The sequence below is a fragment of the Triturus cristatus genome, chromosome 3_1, assembly GCF_964204655.1.
Source record: "Triturus cristatus chromosome 3_1, aTriCri1.1, whole genome shotgun sequence".
NCBI classification, from domain to species: Eukaryota; Metazoa; Chordata; class Amphibia; order Caudata; family Salamandridae; genus Triturus; species Triturus cristatus.
The window spans coordinates 23,239,636-23,253,821 of NC_140583.1; the positions used below are offsets into that span (position 1 = coordinate 23,239,636).

A 14,186-nucleotide genomic window follows, 5' to 3' on the forward strand; every position below is an offset into this window, starting at 1 on the left:
TGAGGGACAAGCCTGTCCCAAGTCTTGTTCTGGCCTAAGTGTCCTGCTAGAGGAATATTATGGGCCAAGGTAAGAAGGAAGCCCCTAAATTGCAGAGGTATAACCAACCACCTGGTTGCACCAGGTTTTGGGTCTCTAGCCTCTGAATAAAGGAGCCCATCATCCCAATACACTTTATGGGTACCTTGAGCATTCCCAGCAGCCTCAGCAGCAGCCAGCTGTCTGAGGGGTTCAAGAGATGGACAGGATAACTGAGCCCGCCCCAAGTCAGCCCTAGAAGGTCCCCCTGTCCCCAGAAACTCAACCTGGTCAGGTTCAAGCTCTTCAGGGACAGTTCCTTCAAGGTTCTCTAGATCATCCTCCTGGGAAGACTGATCATCACTTGGAGGCAGGGGGGAAGGCACAGCCTTAACCCTCCTGTTCTTCTTCTTGGAAGGTGCTTGGTCCATTGTTCCAGGATCCAAGACCTGTGGTTCAGTAAGGCACTTTTTGCCCTGTGACCTGGTCACAGCAAGGACATGTGGTGATATACCTAACATCTCTGCATGTGTCCTGTACTCCACTTCTGACCATAGAGAACTCTCTAGGTCATTGCCCAACACACATTCTACTGGGAGGTCTGCACTAACCACAACCCTTTTGAGGCCAGTTACCCCTCCCCATGAGAAGTTAACAATAGCCACACTATGAGAAGTAGTGGTATTGCTGGCATTGGTCACCGGGTAATTCTCACCTGGTATGTACTGTCCAGGATCCACAAAGCCTGGTGTCACCATAGTGACACTGGCACATGTGTCCCTGTAGGCTTGAGCCACTTTTGTATTTATCAATGGAGTCTGTCTGTACTTGCCCAGATTACTGGGGCTCACAGTCAGGGACAAATCTATGTCCCCATCACAGATCAAGACTGCCTGTGTCAGGGTTCTGTCTAAGTCAGAATCTCCTTCAGTTCCCATAGTGATTCCCACTACACCCTTTGTCTGGGGACCAACACTGCTAACAGTACTACTGGGAGCAGGTGCCTTAGGGGCAACAGTGTTGGGGGCTCCACCCTTCTTACAATCACTAGTCCAGTGAGTTGTATTCTTGCAAGATTTGCACCAGGGTTTCTTTGGACCTTCTTTCCTCTTTCCTTTAGATTGTTGGGACCCACCCTCATTAGTACTAGTTTGGGGCCCTGTTGAAGACTTCTGGTCTTTGGATTTCTGATCACCACCCTTTTGGTCTGTTTTCTTCTGATCACCCCCTTGACCCTGGTTCTGGTTCTTTTGCTTAACCCTGGTTCTGACCCATTTGTCTGCCTTCTTTCCCAATTCTTGGGGAGAGGTCAGATCTGAGTCAACCAAGTGTTGATGCAGTTGCTGGTTTTGACAGTTATTTAAAATCTGTTCTCTCATCATCAAATTGTACAATCCTGTATAATCAGAAACCTTACTTCCCAGCAACCAACCCTCCAAAGCCTTAGTGGCACATTCAATGTATTCAGACCAGTCCTGAGTCTGTGCCTTCTGGGTATCTCTGAACATTAACCTGTACTGTTCAGTGGTTAAGCCTAACCCATCAACCAGGACACTCTTCAGGGCTCTGTAGTTTCTGACATCCTCCTCTCTAACAGTGAGGAGTCTAGCTCTGCCTCTACCTTCAAAGGAGAGCCATATGATTGCTGCCCACTGGTCCTCAGGAACCTGCTGCACTTTGCAGGCTCTCTCAAGAGCAGTCATCCACTTGTGGATATCATCCCCACTTTTGTAGGGGGTCACAACCTTGGACAGGTTCCTATTATCAAAGACCCTATCTTTGTCCCTCGGGACAATGCTGCCACCAGTGGGTATAGACCCACTCTCTCTAGGTTGCCTAGCCTTGCTCAGTTTCTCTTTCATCAGGGCTACTTCTAGCTCCTGTTTCCTGATCCTCAGCTGGGCTTCCTGCATTCTGGCCTCATGCTCCCTCCTCTGAGGGCTGGTCATCCTTCTTCTGGAATGACCCTGAGAGCCTCTAGAGGCATGAGAGGCATTAGAGTCACCTGAGTGATTCCCCTGTCTCCCAAACCCCTGGTTAAGTCCACTAGGGAGATTCAATGGGGGGAACCCATTGTCATTCCCAAATAGTCCTAAGTTAGCTGAGCCAGGTATAACACCTGGCACTGGGCTATTTCTCCCATCAGAATTACTACTACTATCAGACTCATCCCCCTTGTCATCCTTGTCCCTATGCTGATCCTCATCATCTGTAGTCTGATTCTCAACTAAGGGGCGACTGTTAGGAAGGGGTGCTTCAGTAGAATCTTCAGAAGGAGGACCTCCTGTTCCAGTCTCTAAGGGGCCTAACTGGGAGGCTTTCTTGAGAGCTCTCTGATCTTCATCAGTTTGCAAGAGTTCTCTGAGTTCAGCAGAGGTAGGGTTCCTGGGCTGTTTAAGGCCCCTGGAATTAGCCAACTGCCTGAGCTCATTCTGGTTTAGGGTAGCAAAGATGGATGGTGCCCTCTGGGGGTCACTCTCGACAGTGATGGGTATGTTGGACCCCTCTGCCCCAGCTATTGCTCTTAAGTGTGGGTGGATGTGTTGCAACTACCTACACTTGGGTTTTCCTAATAAACCTATCTAGTAGTTGTAGTCAGGGTGTGCTACTCCCTTTGCTCTACAACAACTAAGTTCAGTAGAACTTAAGTATATAACAAACTTGTTTTATATGTACCTAAAGGTACCTGTATGATCTTTCAATTGGTAACAAAGAGATTACAAAGGTAAAACAACAGCAAGCTCAAATTCCAACCGCTGCTTACCAATGTGAGAAGTTGGCCTGGTATATGATGTTCACTAGTTAAAGTGACCACCTTGTACCGTGCCAAGCAATCCTTATGGTGTGGTTGTAAGTCAACCTTTTCGGACCAGCTGCCCTAGTGGTAGCGTAGGCTAAGCAGTCTTTCAGGCTAAACTCGTTTAGGCATGTGAAGCAAGCTGTTTTACCATATGTAACCCCCTTTTATACCAATGAAAGGACACCACACAGATATATATTCAAAATATATATGTATTTATTACTCAAAGTATCCCCTAGACTCTTTATGAGCACAGGAGCACAAATCGTTAAACAAGAAAGTATCACAATATACAGAAGTTGCACTTTATATGGATAGGCCCTGGTGGCCGCTCAAACCATATACTAAAATAGTGGTATAAGTACCAAGAACAGGAAAGGGAAAAGGCCTAGGGCCTCTAGAATCGCTGGGCCTACAAGGAGCTAACTTCAGTTAGTGACCAGGAGGTCCACGGGTCGCGTGTGCAGTGAGTAAAGTTACACGCGGGCTCCCATAGGTTTTCAATGGGTGCGTAAATGTTCAAAAGTTACTGCTAGAAGGGTCTTCTGGGTGGACTACGAACTTAAGACTTCAAACCTAGACATTAGAGATGTTACTCTACACTTGTGCACCGGAGTGCCAGCTTTACCTCACCCACAGGAAGCGGGTGCATAGGTCTCGAAGTGCGTCGGGTTTCGTCTATCTGTTCAATGGAGCCTGATGACAAAGATGCTGCAGGCGGTCGGTCCAGAAGAGATGCGGTGGATCCAAGGATGGATCGGAGTTGTAGAAGACCTGTAAGCAGAGGGGACAGTGTTCACAGTCACTAGCCAGTGACCGGCGTGGCACCAGGTAGGTACCAGGCGATGTCGGGTGCAAACAGGCGAAGAGGTGTAGCTTGTCTCTGCAGCCACGTGGTACCTGGAGGTCGACGACGTCCAGGAGTCGGTTCACGAGCTGTCCCACGCAGGCCCTCGCTGTCGGCGGTGTCGGCGACTCAAAAGAAGCAAACGAGCCTTGGCAAAAGCAGGAGTCGCAGGAATCGAAGAAAGCTGTTAGCTCTGACCAGCAAGGTCAGAGGGGCTGCTCCTTTGGAGGGAAGCAGGGGCCAGTCTGGAGCAACCAGACCAGCGTCGTAGTTTTCAAAAAGGTTCGCCAAGATGGCCACTAGCCAACGGGCCAGGGACCGGGCAGGCGCGTCGAGTCCCAAAGTGCAGAGGGGCCCCACGTAGATCGTGGAGATGCTGGAGGGCTCACCTTTGGTGCAGATGCTGCTCGGATGTTGGGCTTCTCAGGACCCAAAGCACAACTCGGAGGGAGCCTCTGTTGTCGCGCTTGCAGCTTGTCGAGTGTCTTCCAAGATGGCTGGCTCCACGTGTCTCGGTGCCTCCACGGGTCCCTTCTTTGCAGGGACTGTGGATCGGGCTGTGAGAGGTCTGGAGGTCCAGTTCTTGTCGGTCTCTGGGCTCGGGCTCCGGCGGGAGGCGGCGGCAAAGCAGACGTCGATTCGCTGGTTGGTGCTTGCGTGAGCAAGATGGTCACTCCCTGACCATAGGGGAGATTTCCTTCAGTCTTCTGTGCAGCAGAACGTCTAAGTTCCCATCTTCTTCTTAGTGTTAAGTTGATTCCAGGATGTCTAAAGTCTTAGGACACAGCTCCTACCTTTAAGCGGATTCTAGGGGCCGGACTACCTGCTAGGTCCCTCCCTAAGGGTGGGACCAGGAAGAGGGGTGGTTACACCCCCAATCCTTTGTCCAGCTTGCCCCAGGTCCGGGGCTGGTGTGCCCCAGGACCGGTTTGAACTGGCATATGCACCGAGGCTCCTTGTGAGCCTCAGGCATGTCTGTTTCTATTCAAGCCCTACCTGACCAATACACAAAATCCTGTCTGGGGTGGTGCTCGCACCTCCCCTGGCAGGAAACCCTTTGTCCACGTCTCCCAAGCTGGAAGGACTACCAGCAGCAGGAGGGCAGACTTTTGTCTGTGGTGGCAGCGTCCATTTTGTGGAGCTGAGGCTATGTCTGATTTTACCCGGGTTTCAGGTTCTGTACATGTCGTGTCCCTCTAGAAGGGTGGAATGCTAACCCCGTCGCCAGAATTGGCGAGGGGTTAGTATTCCAATTCGTATGACACCTTACTCGACATGTTTTGATAAAGCCAAACCAAAGATAGCATTTAACCGCGAGGTTCATAATGCACTTAAGAGTATATGGTATGGCGATATCTGGAAACGGTAGAAGGAAGTTGTTCCGACCACTGCAGACAGGCTCAGCTCATGCCAGAGCACCATCTCACATGAAACCAAGCACTCTGCCTTCAGGATTGTCAAGGCCTGCCATAGGAGTGACTTATAGGTTAACATGTTTCCCATTTAAGGTTAGGTATAGGTATACTACACCTAAGTAAGAGGTGGATACACCAACTTACCCCAGCTGAGTGATCAGCCAGTTGTGTCAAATTGCTAGGCCAGGCCAGGGGTGGCATAATACATGCTTCAGCCCCTGGCAGGCCTTAGATACACCAATGCCCTGGGTACCTAGTGTACACTGGTACAGGGGCTCACAGGGTGATCCAATTCCAATTGGTTATGCACCTAGGGTGCATAGTGTCAATTTAGTTAGAGAGAACAGCAGGCTGGGGGTCTGATTAGCAGGCCCACAGCCTCAATATGTCAAAAACCAGTGAAGCAAAAAGCAGAAATTTGGGGTGACCATAGGATAGCAGACCCTACTCTCCTACACTCCCTTTTATCTGAGCCATTCTGGACACTGCAATCCCATGCCTATCCTCTGGAGTGGAGAGTCCCAGACATTCAGATTATGATCCTGATGTTTCAACCTCAGTCCTGGATTTCAGTTAAACTGACTCTGAGACTGCTGGGTCTAATGGCCTCCTGCATCCTGCTGGTGAAGCAAGCTCAGAGGCATATTCGGACTCTGCAGAGAGATCTGACATACCAGTGACCGCAACACCAGGGGAATCTCTTTGACCCAGTCAAGATTTCGAAGGAGACTGCCAAAGACCTAAAGTGGTGGTTAAGAGACCATGGCAGACCCATCTCCCTTCCCCACCCAAATCTGACAGTGGTAACTGATGCATCGTTTGTGGGCTGGGGTGGCCATCTGGGAGAGATGGAGATCAGAGGCCTCTGGTCTCTGAGGCTCAGCTCCACAACCGTCTTCTGGAGTTGAGGACAATTCACTTGGCATTGTGCGCTTTACAAGTCTACAACATTTACATTTGAAAGCATTCCTGTCTTCCATCAAAGAGGAGCTGATCCAGGTGTTCACAGACAACATGATGCAACAATAAGGGTGGAGGGGTGTCCTAGATCCTGTGTCAGGAGGCTCTAAGCTTCTGGATATGCTGCAACGTCAGAACATTTTACTGGTCGTGCAGCAATTGGCTGTATCTCTAAACGTTAGGGCAGACAAATTCAACCATTGATGTATTGTGGACCACGAATGGCGTCTGCACTTGGAAGTGGCTTAAGGTATCTTTTGTTACTGCGAATAACCTTTCGTAGATCTATTTGCCAACACTGAAAACATGCAATGTCAGCACTCCTGTACCCTGAATTTTGGAAGCAGCTCTCGCTCGGATACACATTACGGCTAAACTGTAATATGGGATACGCCTTCCTGCTGATACCTCTCCTCCCCAAGTTCTGAAAAAGATGAGAAACTACCTGGCCCAAGTCATACTAGTGGCTCCAGATTGAGCAACAAAAGTATGATATCCAGAAATCCTTAGCACGTGCATCTGCCCTCTGATCAGGTTTCCCTTTGTGGAGGGTGTCCTGCCGTAACAACAGGAAGGGTCTGCACCGAATTTGCACATTCTACACCTTCATGCTTCCAGATTGAGCGATGACAGTTAAGGCTCTTTGACCTTTCTCCCGAAATCTGTGAGGTCATCTTGACAGCCAGGCGTCCATCAAGAACAACTGTCTAGCTTACAGTTGGAATAAATATGTATCTTGGTGCACTGAGAAACACATTGACCCACTTTCTGCACCCTTGTCTGTAGTGCTGTTGTTTTTGTCCGTAGCCCGGCAAGGCCTTGCTCTGGGCACAGTTAAGGGGTATTTTCCTGCCATCTTTGCTTTCTCGCAGTTGCCAGACCAACCCTCCCTGTTTAAGGTACTCATTGTGACACGTTTTCTGAAAGGTCTTCAGCACATGCTTCCTCCCAAACATTTGTTATGCCCCAATGTGATCTTAATTTGGTTTTGACCTACCTGATGTGTTCCCCCTTTGAACTCCTGCATAGCTGCTCTCAAAGACTTATGACAAGCAACATCAGGCAGGAGTGTCAGCGAGCTACAGGCTCTGTCTGTTCACCCTCCATACACCAGCTTCTTCCCAGACGAACTGGTTCTCCGAACCTGTGCTTCTTTTCTGTCAAAGGTGACATCTTTCCACGTTGACCAAAACACTACTGACTTAATTTACTCCACCTCACCCCTCCGATGAGCAAGAGAGACTCCACTACCTGGACCTTAAGAAGGCACAGTTATTCTATATTGATCACACCAAAGACCACTGGGTGGACGATGAGCTCTTTGTAGGGTTCACTGGAACAAAGTAGGAGAAAGCAGTTAAGAAAAAAAGCATCTCCAGATGGATTGTACTTTGCAAGAATATCGGCTGTGCGTTGACCAAGAAGCAGCCCCCTGAGGGCTTGCAGGATCATTCCACCAGAGCCAAAGCTGTCTTTTCTGTGTTCGCTCATGGAGGTCCTTTCCTGAACATCTTTCAGGCTTCTACATGGGCATCCCTGTACATGTTAACCAATAACTACTGCCTTGACAGTCAGGTCCACGATTTTTTGGTCTAAGCCAGTTTGCATGCCCACCTCTGGGGAGGTATTGCTTTGGTATCTAGTTTAAAGTAGACTCTATCTATCCACACATTCCTTACTGATCCTCCCTGCTCTGTGAACTGGACTTTTCTGCCTTACAAGGTCCTTGTAGGCCCTTAGAATCTGCACACTGGCCAATCAGCTTTTTGACATGGCTCCGTTCTTCTGGCACACAAATAGCCATTTAAGAAACTGATGTCAGAGTGCTGGGGCGGCACTTATATACGCGTGTCACAACCGACTCAGACAATGCCTATGCAAAGCCCTTCAACTCCATCTGTCAGTGCACAGGGGTACTGCTCAAGACTTTCCAGATCAAGTCTGACTCCTGGGGATATTGTAAGGTAAGGGATCTGCAGATAGACGTCTATCCGATAAGGCATTGGTAAGTAATTTGTTCTGCTTATCGATGCTACCTCCTGGTTAATGCTCTTGTGATTCAACACAAAACAAAAGTGCAGAGACAGCAAGCTGTTCCCCAAGAATGAGTCTTTTATTGGCTTGTATTTTTTAGACATTTCTAGGATATCTTTTGCTTCTTTCTGTGGATGCGTGAAAGCTGTCAGCATCCTCTCCTAGCTCCCACACTTCTCTATGGTCTTCATCATCCACTGGCGCATGCGGTGCAGGTGCGTATAGAATCCATACTTGCCATCCCGGTCACAACCCTCGCCCCAGGAGACGATGCCGACCTGGTACCAGCGCCCGTCATCTGGACTCTGGACAGGAAGAAGAGGGACAACAGTCATTCACTCAGTACTTAATTTTAGCTGGTTGTTTCTGTTGCATGGTACCGGCTCTTAATTGTCAACACCGGCACTTATGACAGCTGCCAAATGGTGGCGCTGTTTGTCCAATTAAAAGATGAGCTGAACAACAATTCTTTATTGATCCAATACATATTAATAACAACTAATACCAGCCACCCAAGCCATTCTTATAGCTTTAGGGGGCTCACACAGTCTGAAATGCCGCACTTGTAGCTGTGTGATGGTTAGTCGTTGTGTAGGTACTGCCATTGGCAGCGGCAATAGGTGGTGCAAGGTGTGGTGGCCTCCAGAGAAGAGCTTGGCATTTTTTTTTCTCCATACAAATTAAGCACTGAATTTCCCCGTCTCATCCCGTTGAAGAAAGACTCAACCACTTCTAGAGCGAATACTGAATGCAGAGAAGATTTAACCCCCGAGGCAGACTCCTCTCTTTACATGATGCACTCTGTGTCACATGGCAGACTCTCTGATTTACCAAGATGCACACTGTCCTAGGTCAGACTCCTCTCTTTACATGATGCACACTGTGTCACATGGCAGACTCTCTGATTTACCAAGATGCACACTGTCCCAGGTCAGACTCCTCTCTTTATATGCTGCACTCTGTGTCAAATGGCAGACTCTCTGATTTGCCAAGATGCACACTGTCCTAGGTCAGACTCCTCTCTTTACATGATGCACACTGTCCTAGGGCAGACTCGTCTCTTTACATGATGCACTCTGTGTCACATGGCAGACTCCTTGATTTACCAAAATGCACACGGTCCTAGGGCAGACTTTTCTCTTTACATGATGCACACTGTGTCACATCGCAGACTCTCCGATTTACCAAGATGCACACTATCCTAGGGCAGACTCCTCTCTTTACATGATGCACACTGTCCTAGGGCAGACTCCTCTCGTTACATTATGCACTCTGTATCACATAGCAGACTCCTTTATTTACCAAGATGCACACTATCCTAGGGCAGAATCCTCTCTTTACCATGATGCACACTGTCCTAGGGCAGACTCCTCTCTTTACATGATGCACTCTGTGTCATATGGCAGACTCCTCTCCCCTCCGAGTTCCCAAAGTCAAGCCTAACGTCATGAAGCATATTTGACGTGATGTGAGACTCGGCAGATGGTTGAGTAGACACATAAACTATATCCTATAGAGCCTCCAGCTCCATCGCATAGATTGTTACTGCGATTGATGGTCAAGAGATGAAGGCCTAAGTATTGTACTATATTTTAAGCACCTTATTAGCAGAGTGACTTTCTCTATGATCCTGATGAATGCCTCGAACAATCCTGTCACCTGGGCAGAAACATGTTGATCATTAGATAGGGTATTCTTTTTCAACCCTACATTCACTTGCATTTTAAAACACTACTACTTAGGCAGGAAGAATAAAGATGTTGCACCTAAGAAGATAGTTTTTTAGTCACACTTTTCTGGTTTGTTTTATTGCACTCTGCCCCTCCTTACCATACTGAGTTGGTAGTACCAACACGTGCTTTGCACTCCTGCTCCTTCCCTCTCTGGGTAAAGTCGTAGCCCACACGGGGTTCCTTGCGGTCCCCGTGTGTTGGAGGAACCCATTGATGAAGCATGTCACCTTCAGGTGAGTGAGGGTTTTCGCCCATAACATTTGTTATGCCCGACCCTTATTAGTGTACTGTTTTCTACACGTTTGAACAGCGCTACCCTATATTTAGTGTGAGTAGTATAGACTCCTCTCTTTACCATGATGCACACTGTCCTAGGGCAGACTCCTCTCTTTACGTGATGCACACTGTCCTAGGGCAGACTCCTCTCTTTACCATGATTCACACTGTCCTAGGGCAGACTCCTCTCTTTACATGATGCACTCTGTGACAAATGGCAGACTCCTCTGTTTACCATGATGCACACTGTCATATGGCAGACTCCTCTCTTTACCATGATGCACACTGTCCTAGGGCAGACTCCTCTCTTTTCATGATGCACACTGTCCTAGGGCAGACTCCTCTCTTTTCATGATGCACACTGTCCTAGGGCAGACTCCTCTCTTTACCATGATGCACACTGTCCCAGGGCAGACTGCTCTCTTTACGTGATGCATTCCGTGTCATATGGCAGACTCATCTCTTTACCATGATGCACTCTGTCCTAGGGCAGGCTTCTCTCTGTACATGATGCACTCTGTGTCATATCGCAGACTCCTCTCTTTACCATGATGCACACTCTCCTAGGGCAGACTCCTCTCTTTACATGATGCACTCTGTGTCATTTGGCAGACTCCTCTCTTTACCATGATGCACACTGTCCTAGGGCAGACTCCTCTCTTTACCAAGATGCACTCTGTGTCACATGGCAGACTCCCTGATTTACCATGATGCACACTGTCCTGGGGCAGACACCTCTCTTTACCATGATGCACTCTGTGTCACATGGCTGACTCCCTGAGTTACCAAGATGCACACAATCCTAGGGCAGACTCATCTCTTTACCATGATGCACTCTGTGTCACATGGCCGACTCTCTGATTTACCAAGATGCACACTAACCTAGGGCAGACCCATCTCTTTACCATGATGCACTCTGTGTTACATGGCAGACTCTCTGATTTACCAAGATGCACACTGTCCTGGGGCAGACTCCTCACGTTAAATGATGCAGTCTGTGTCATATGGCAGACTCATCTCTTTACCATGATGCACACTGTCTTAGGGCAGACTCCTCTCTTTACATGATGCACTCTGTGTCACTTGGCAGACTCCTTGATTTACCAAGATGCACACTATCCTAGGACAGACTCCTCTATTTATCATGATGCACACTGTCCTAGGGCAGACTCCTCTCTTTACATGATGCACTCTGTGTCATATGGCAGACTCCTCTCTTTACCATGATGCACACTGTCATATGGCAGACTCCTCTCTTTACCATGATGCACACTGTCCTAGGGCAGACTACTCTCTTTTCATGATGCACACTGTCCTAGGGCAGACTCCTCTCTTTACCATGATGCACACTGTCCTAGGGCAGACTGCTCTCTTTACGTGATGCATTCTGTGTCACATGGCAGACTCCCTGATTTGCCATGATGCACACTGTCCTAGGGCAGACGCCTCTTTACCATGATGCACTCTGTGTCACATGGCAGACTCCTTGATTTACCAAGATGCACACTATCCTAGGGCAGACTCCTCTCTTTACATGATGCACACTGTCCTAGGGCAGACTCCTCACGTTACATGATGCACTCTGTGTCACATGGCAAACTCCTTGATTTACCAAGATGCACACTATCCTAGGGCAGACTCCTCTCTTTACCATGATGCACCCTGTCCTAGGGCGGACTCCTCTCTTTACATGATGCACTCTGTGTCATATGGCAGACTCTTCTCTTTACCATGATGCACACTGCCCTAGGGCAGGCTCCTCTCTTTACATGATGCACTCTGTGTCACATGGCAGACTCCTTGATTTACCAAGATGCACACGGTCCTAGGGCAGATTTTTATCTTTACATGATGCACTCTGTGTCACATGGCAGACTCCTCTCTTTACCATGATGCACACTATCCTAGGGCAGACTCCTCTATTTACCATGATGCACACTGTCCTAGGGCAGACTCCTCTCTTTACATGATGCACGCTGTGTCATATGGCAGACTCCTCTCTTTACCATGATGCACACTGTCATATGGCAGACTCCTCTCTTTACATGATGCACTCTGTGTCATATGGCAGACTCCTCTCTTTACCATGATGCACACTATCCTAGGGCAGACTCCTCTATTTACCATGATGCACACTGTCCTAGGGCAGACTCCTCTCTTTACATGATGCACGCTGTGTCATATGGCAGACTCCTCTCTTTACCATGATGCACACTGTCATATGGCAGACTCCTCTCTTTACCATGATGCACACTGTCCTAGGGCAGACTCCTCTCTTTTCATGATGCACACTGTCCTAGGGCAGACTCATCTCTTTACCATGAGGCACACTGTCCTAGGGCAGACTTCTCTCTTTACATGATGCACTCTGTGGCATTTGGCAGACTCCTCTCTTTACCATGATGCACACTGTCCTATGGAAGACTCCTCGCTTTACGTGATGCACTCTGTGTCATATGGCAGACTCCTCTCTTTACCATGATGCACACTGTCCTAGGGCAGACTCCTATCTTTACATGATGCACTCTGTGTCATATGGCAGACTCCTCTCTTTACCATGATGCACACTGTCTTAGGGCAGACTCCTCTCTTTACATGATGCACTCTGTGTCACATGGCAGACTCCCTGACTTACCAAGATGCACACTGTCCTAGGGCAGACTCCTCTCTTTACATGATGCACTCTGTGTCACATGGCAGACTCCCTGACTTACCAAGATGCACACTGTCCTAGGGCAGACTCATCTCTTTACATGATGCACTCTGTGTCATATGACAGACCCCTCTCTTTACGATGATGCACACTGTCCTAGGGCAGAGTCCTCTCTACCATGATGCACAATGTCCTAGGGCAGAATTCTCTTTTTACGTGATGCACACTGTCCTAGGGCAGACTCCTCTCCTTACCATGATGCACACTGTCCTAGGGCAGACTCCTCTCTTTATGTGCTGCACTCTGTCATTTGACAGACTCCTCTCTTTGCCATGATGCACACTGTCCTAGGGCAGACTCGTCTCTTTACATGATGCACTCTGTGTCACTTGGCAGACTCCCTGATTTACCAAGATGCACACCGTCTTAGGGCAGACTCCTCTCTTTGCAATGTGACACAAAGTGCGTCATGGTAGACTACCTGATTTACCAAGATGCACACTATCTTAGGGCAGACTCTTCTCTTTACCAAGATGCACACTGTCCTAGGACAGACTCCCCGCCCTTACTCGTTTGAACTTTATGTCACATGGGAGCCTGCCCGCTTTACTATGATGCACAATGTGTCATAGTTCTAACTCCCTGCCTTAGTATGATGCCCACTGCCTTATGGCAGGGTCTCCTCTTCACTCCACTTACACTTTGACACTTTTATGTCCGTGATGGAGTCATGCGCCCCTATTTTTGTACGTCTCCCTACGGTTTGAGAGGGTAGTTTCTAGGGTGGTCACCATTGTCATTAGGGCAGGCTCTGCTCTATGTGACGCCACTACTGGTCTTACAAGCACGGTCACTCAAACCCAGCTGCTTGTACCACAAGCACTGCGTCACAGGAGTGCCCCCTGAAGTCTCTCAGTCTTAAGCCATGGGTCACCTACCTTCATTACGAAGGGACCACCACTGTCCCCCTCGCAGGCGTCCCCTCGATTTGGCTCATCTGGTTGGTAGCCTGTAAGGAACCGAGAGTAAGTCAGCGACAGCTACTTGAATCTCATTGCAGCACTTAACATTTACTTATGTATTCATTCATCAGAGCTCTTTACAAGACAAGTCCTATACAAATAGAGACATCATCAGCTGTTGTAAGGAAATGCTTCTTTTTGTATGTCACCCCCATGTATTTGGACTGATGCTACCGCTAACCAGACCTAAGTGCCGGTGCCCTAACCTCAAAACATGTATACCCAATTGGCTTAGACTAACTTACCTGTAAGTCTCTAGTATATTTTGCCCAGGGCATGTTAATTAGAGAGTCACCCCAGGGATTGCACCAATGGTTGTGCCACCTTGGGAGTGACACAAGTAAAATGAGTCTCCCAGTCAACCGTTGCAGACTGGAAGAGCAGTGTTAAACTACTCGCCCGGCTTTGCCATTTAAAGCAATGGCAAT

At 48.5% G+C, this 14,186-nt stretch overlaps 1 protein-coding gene across 1 annotated transcript in view; it reads right to left on the reverse strand.

Moving 5' to 3' along the window:
* Positions 1-8,132: 8,132 nt before the first annotated feature.
* Positions 8,133-14,186, reverse strand: part of F2 (coagulation factor II, thrombin) — a 287,050-nt gene continuing 280,996 nt past the window's right edge. Inside the window, exons 13-14 of the mRNA XM_085646657.1 lie at positions 13,675-13,745; positions 8,133-8,379 (exon numbers count right to left, since the gene is read on the reverse strand). Coding sequence (XP_085502783.1) covers positions 8,236-8,379; positions 13,675-13,745 — 215 coding nt within the window. The 3' untranslated portion in view covers positions 8,133-8,235. The remainder of the gene's footprint in view (positions 8,380-13,674; positions 13,746-14,186) is intronic.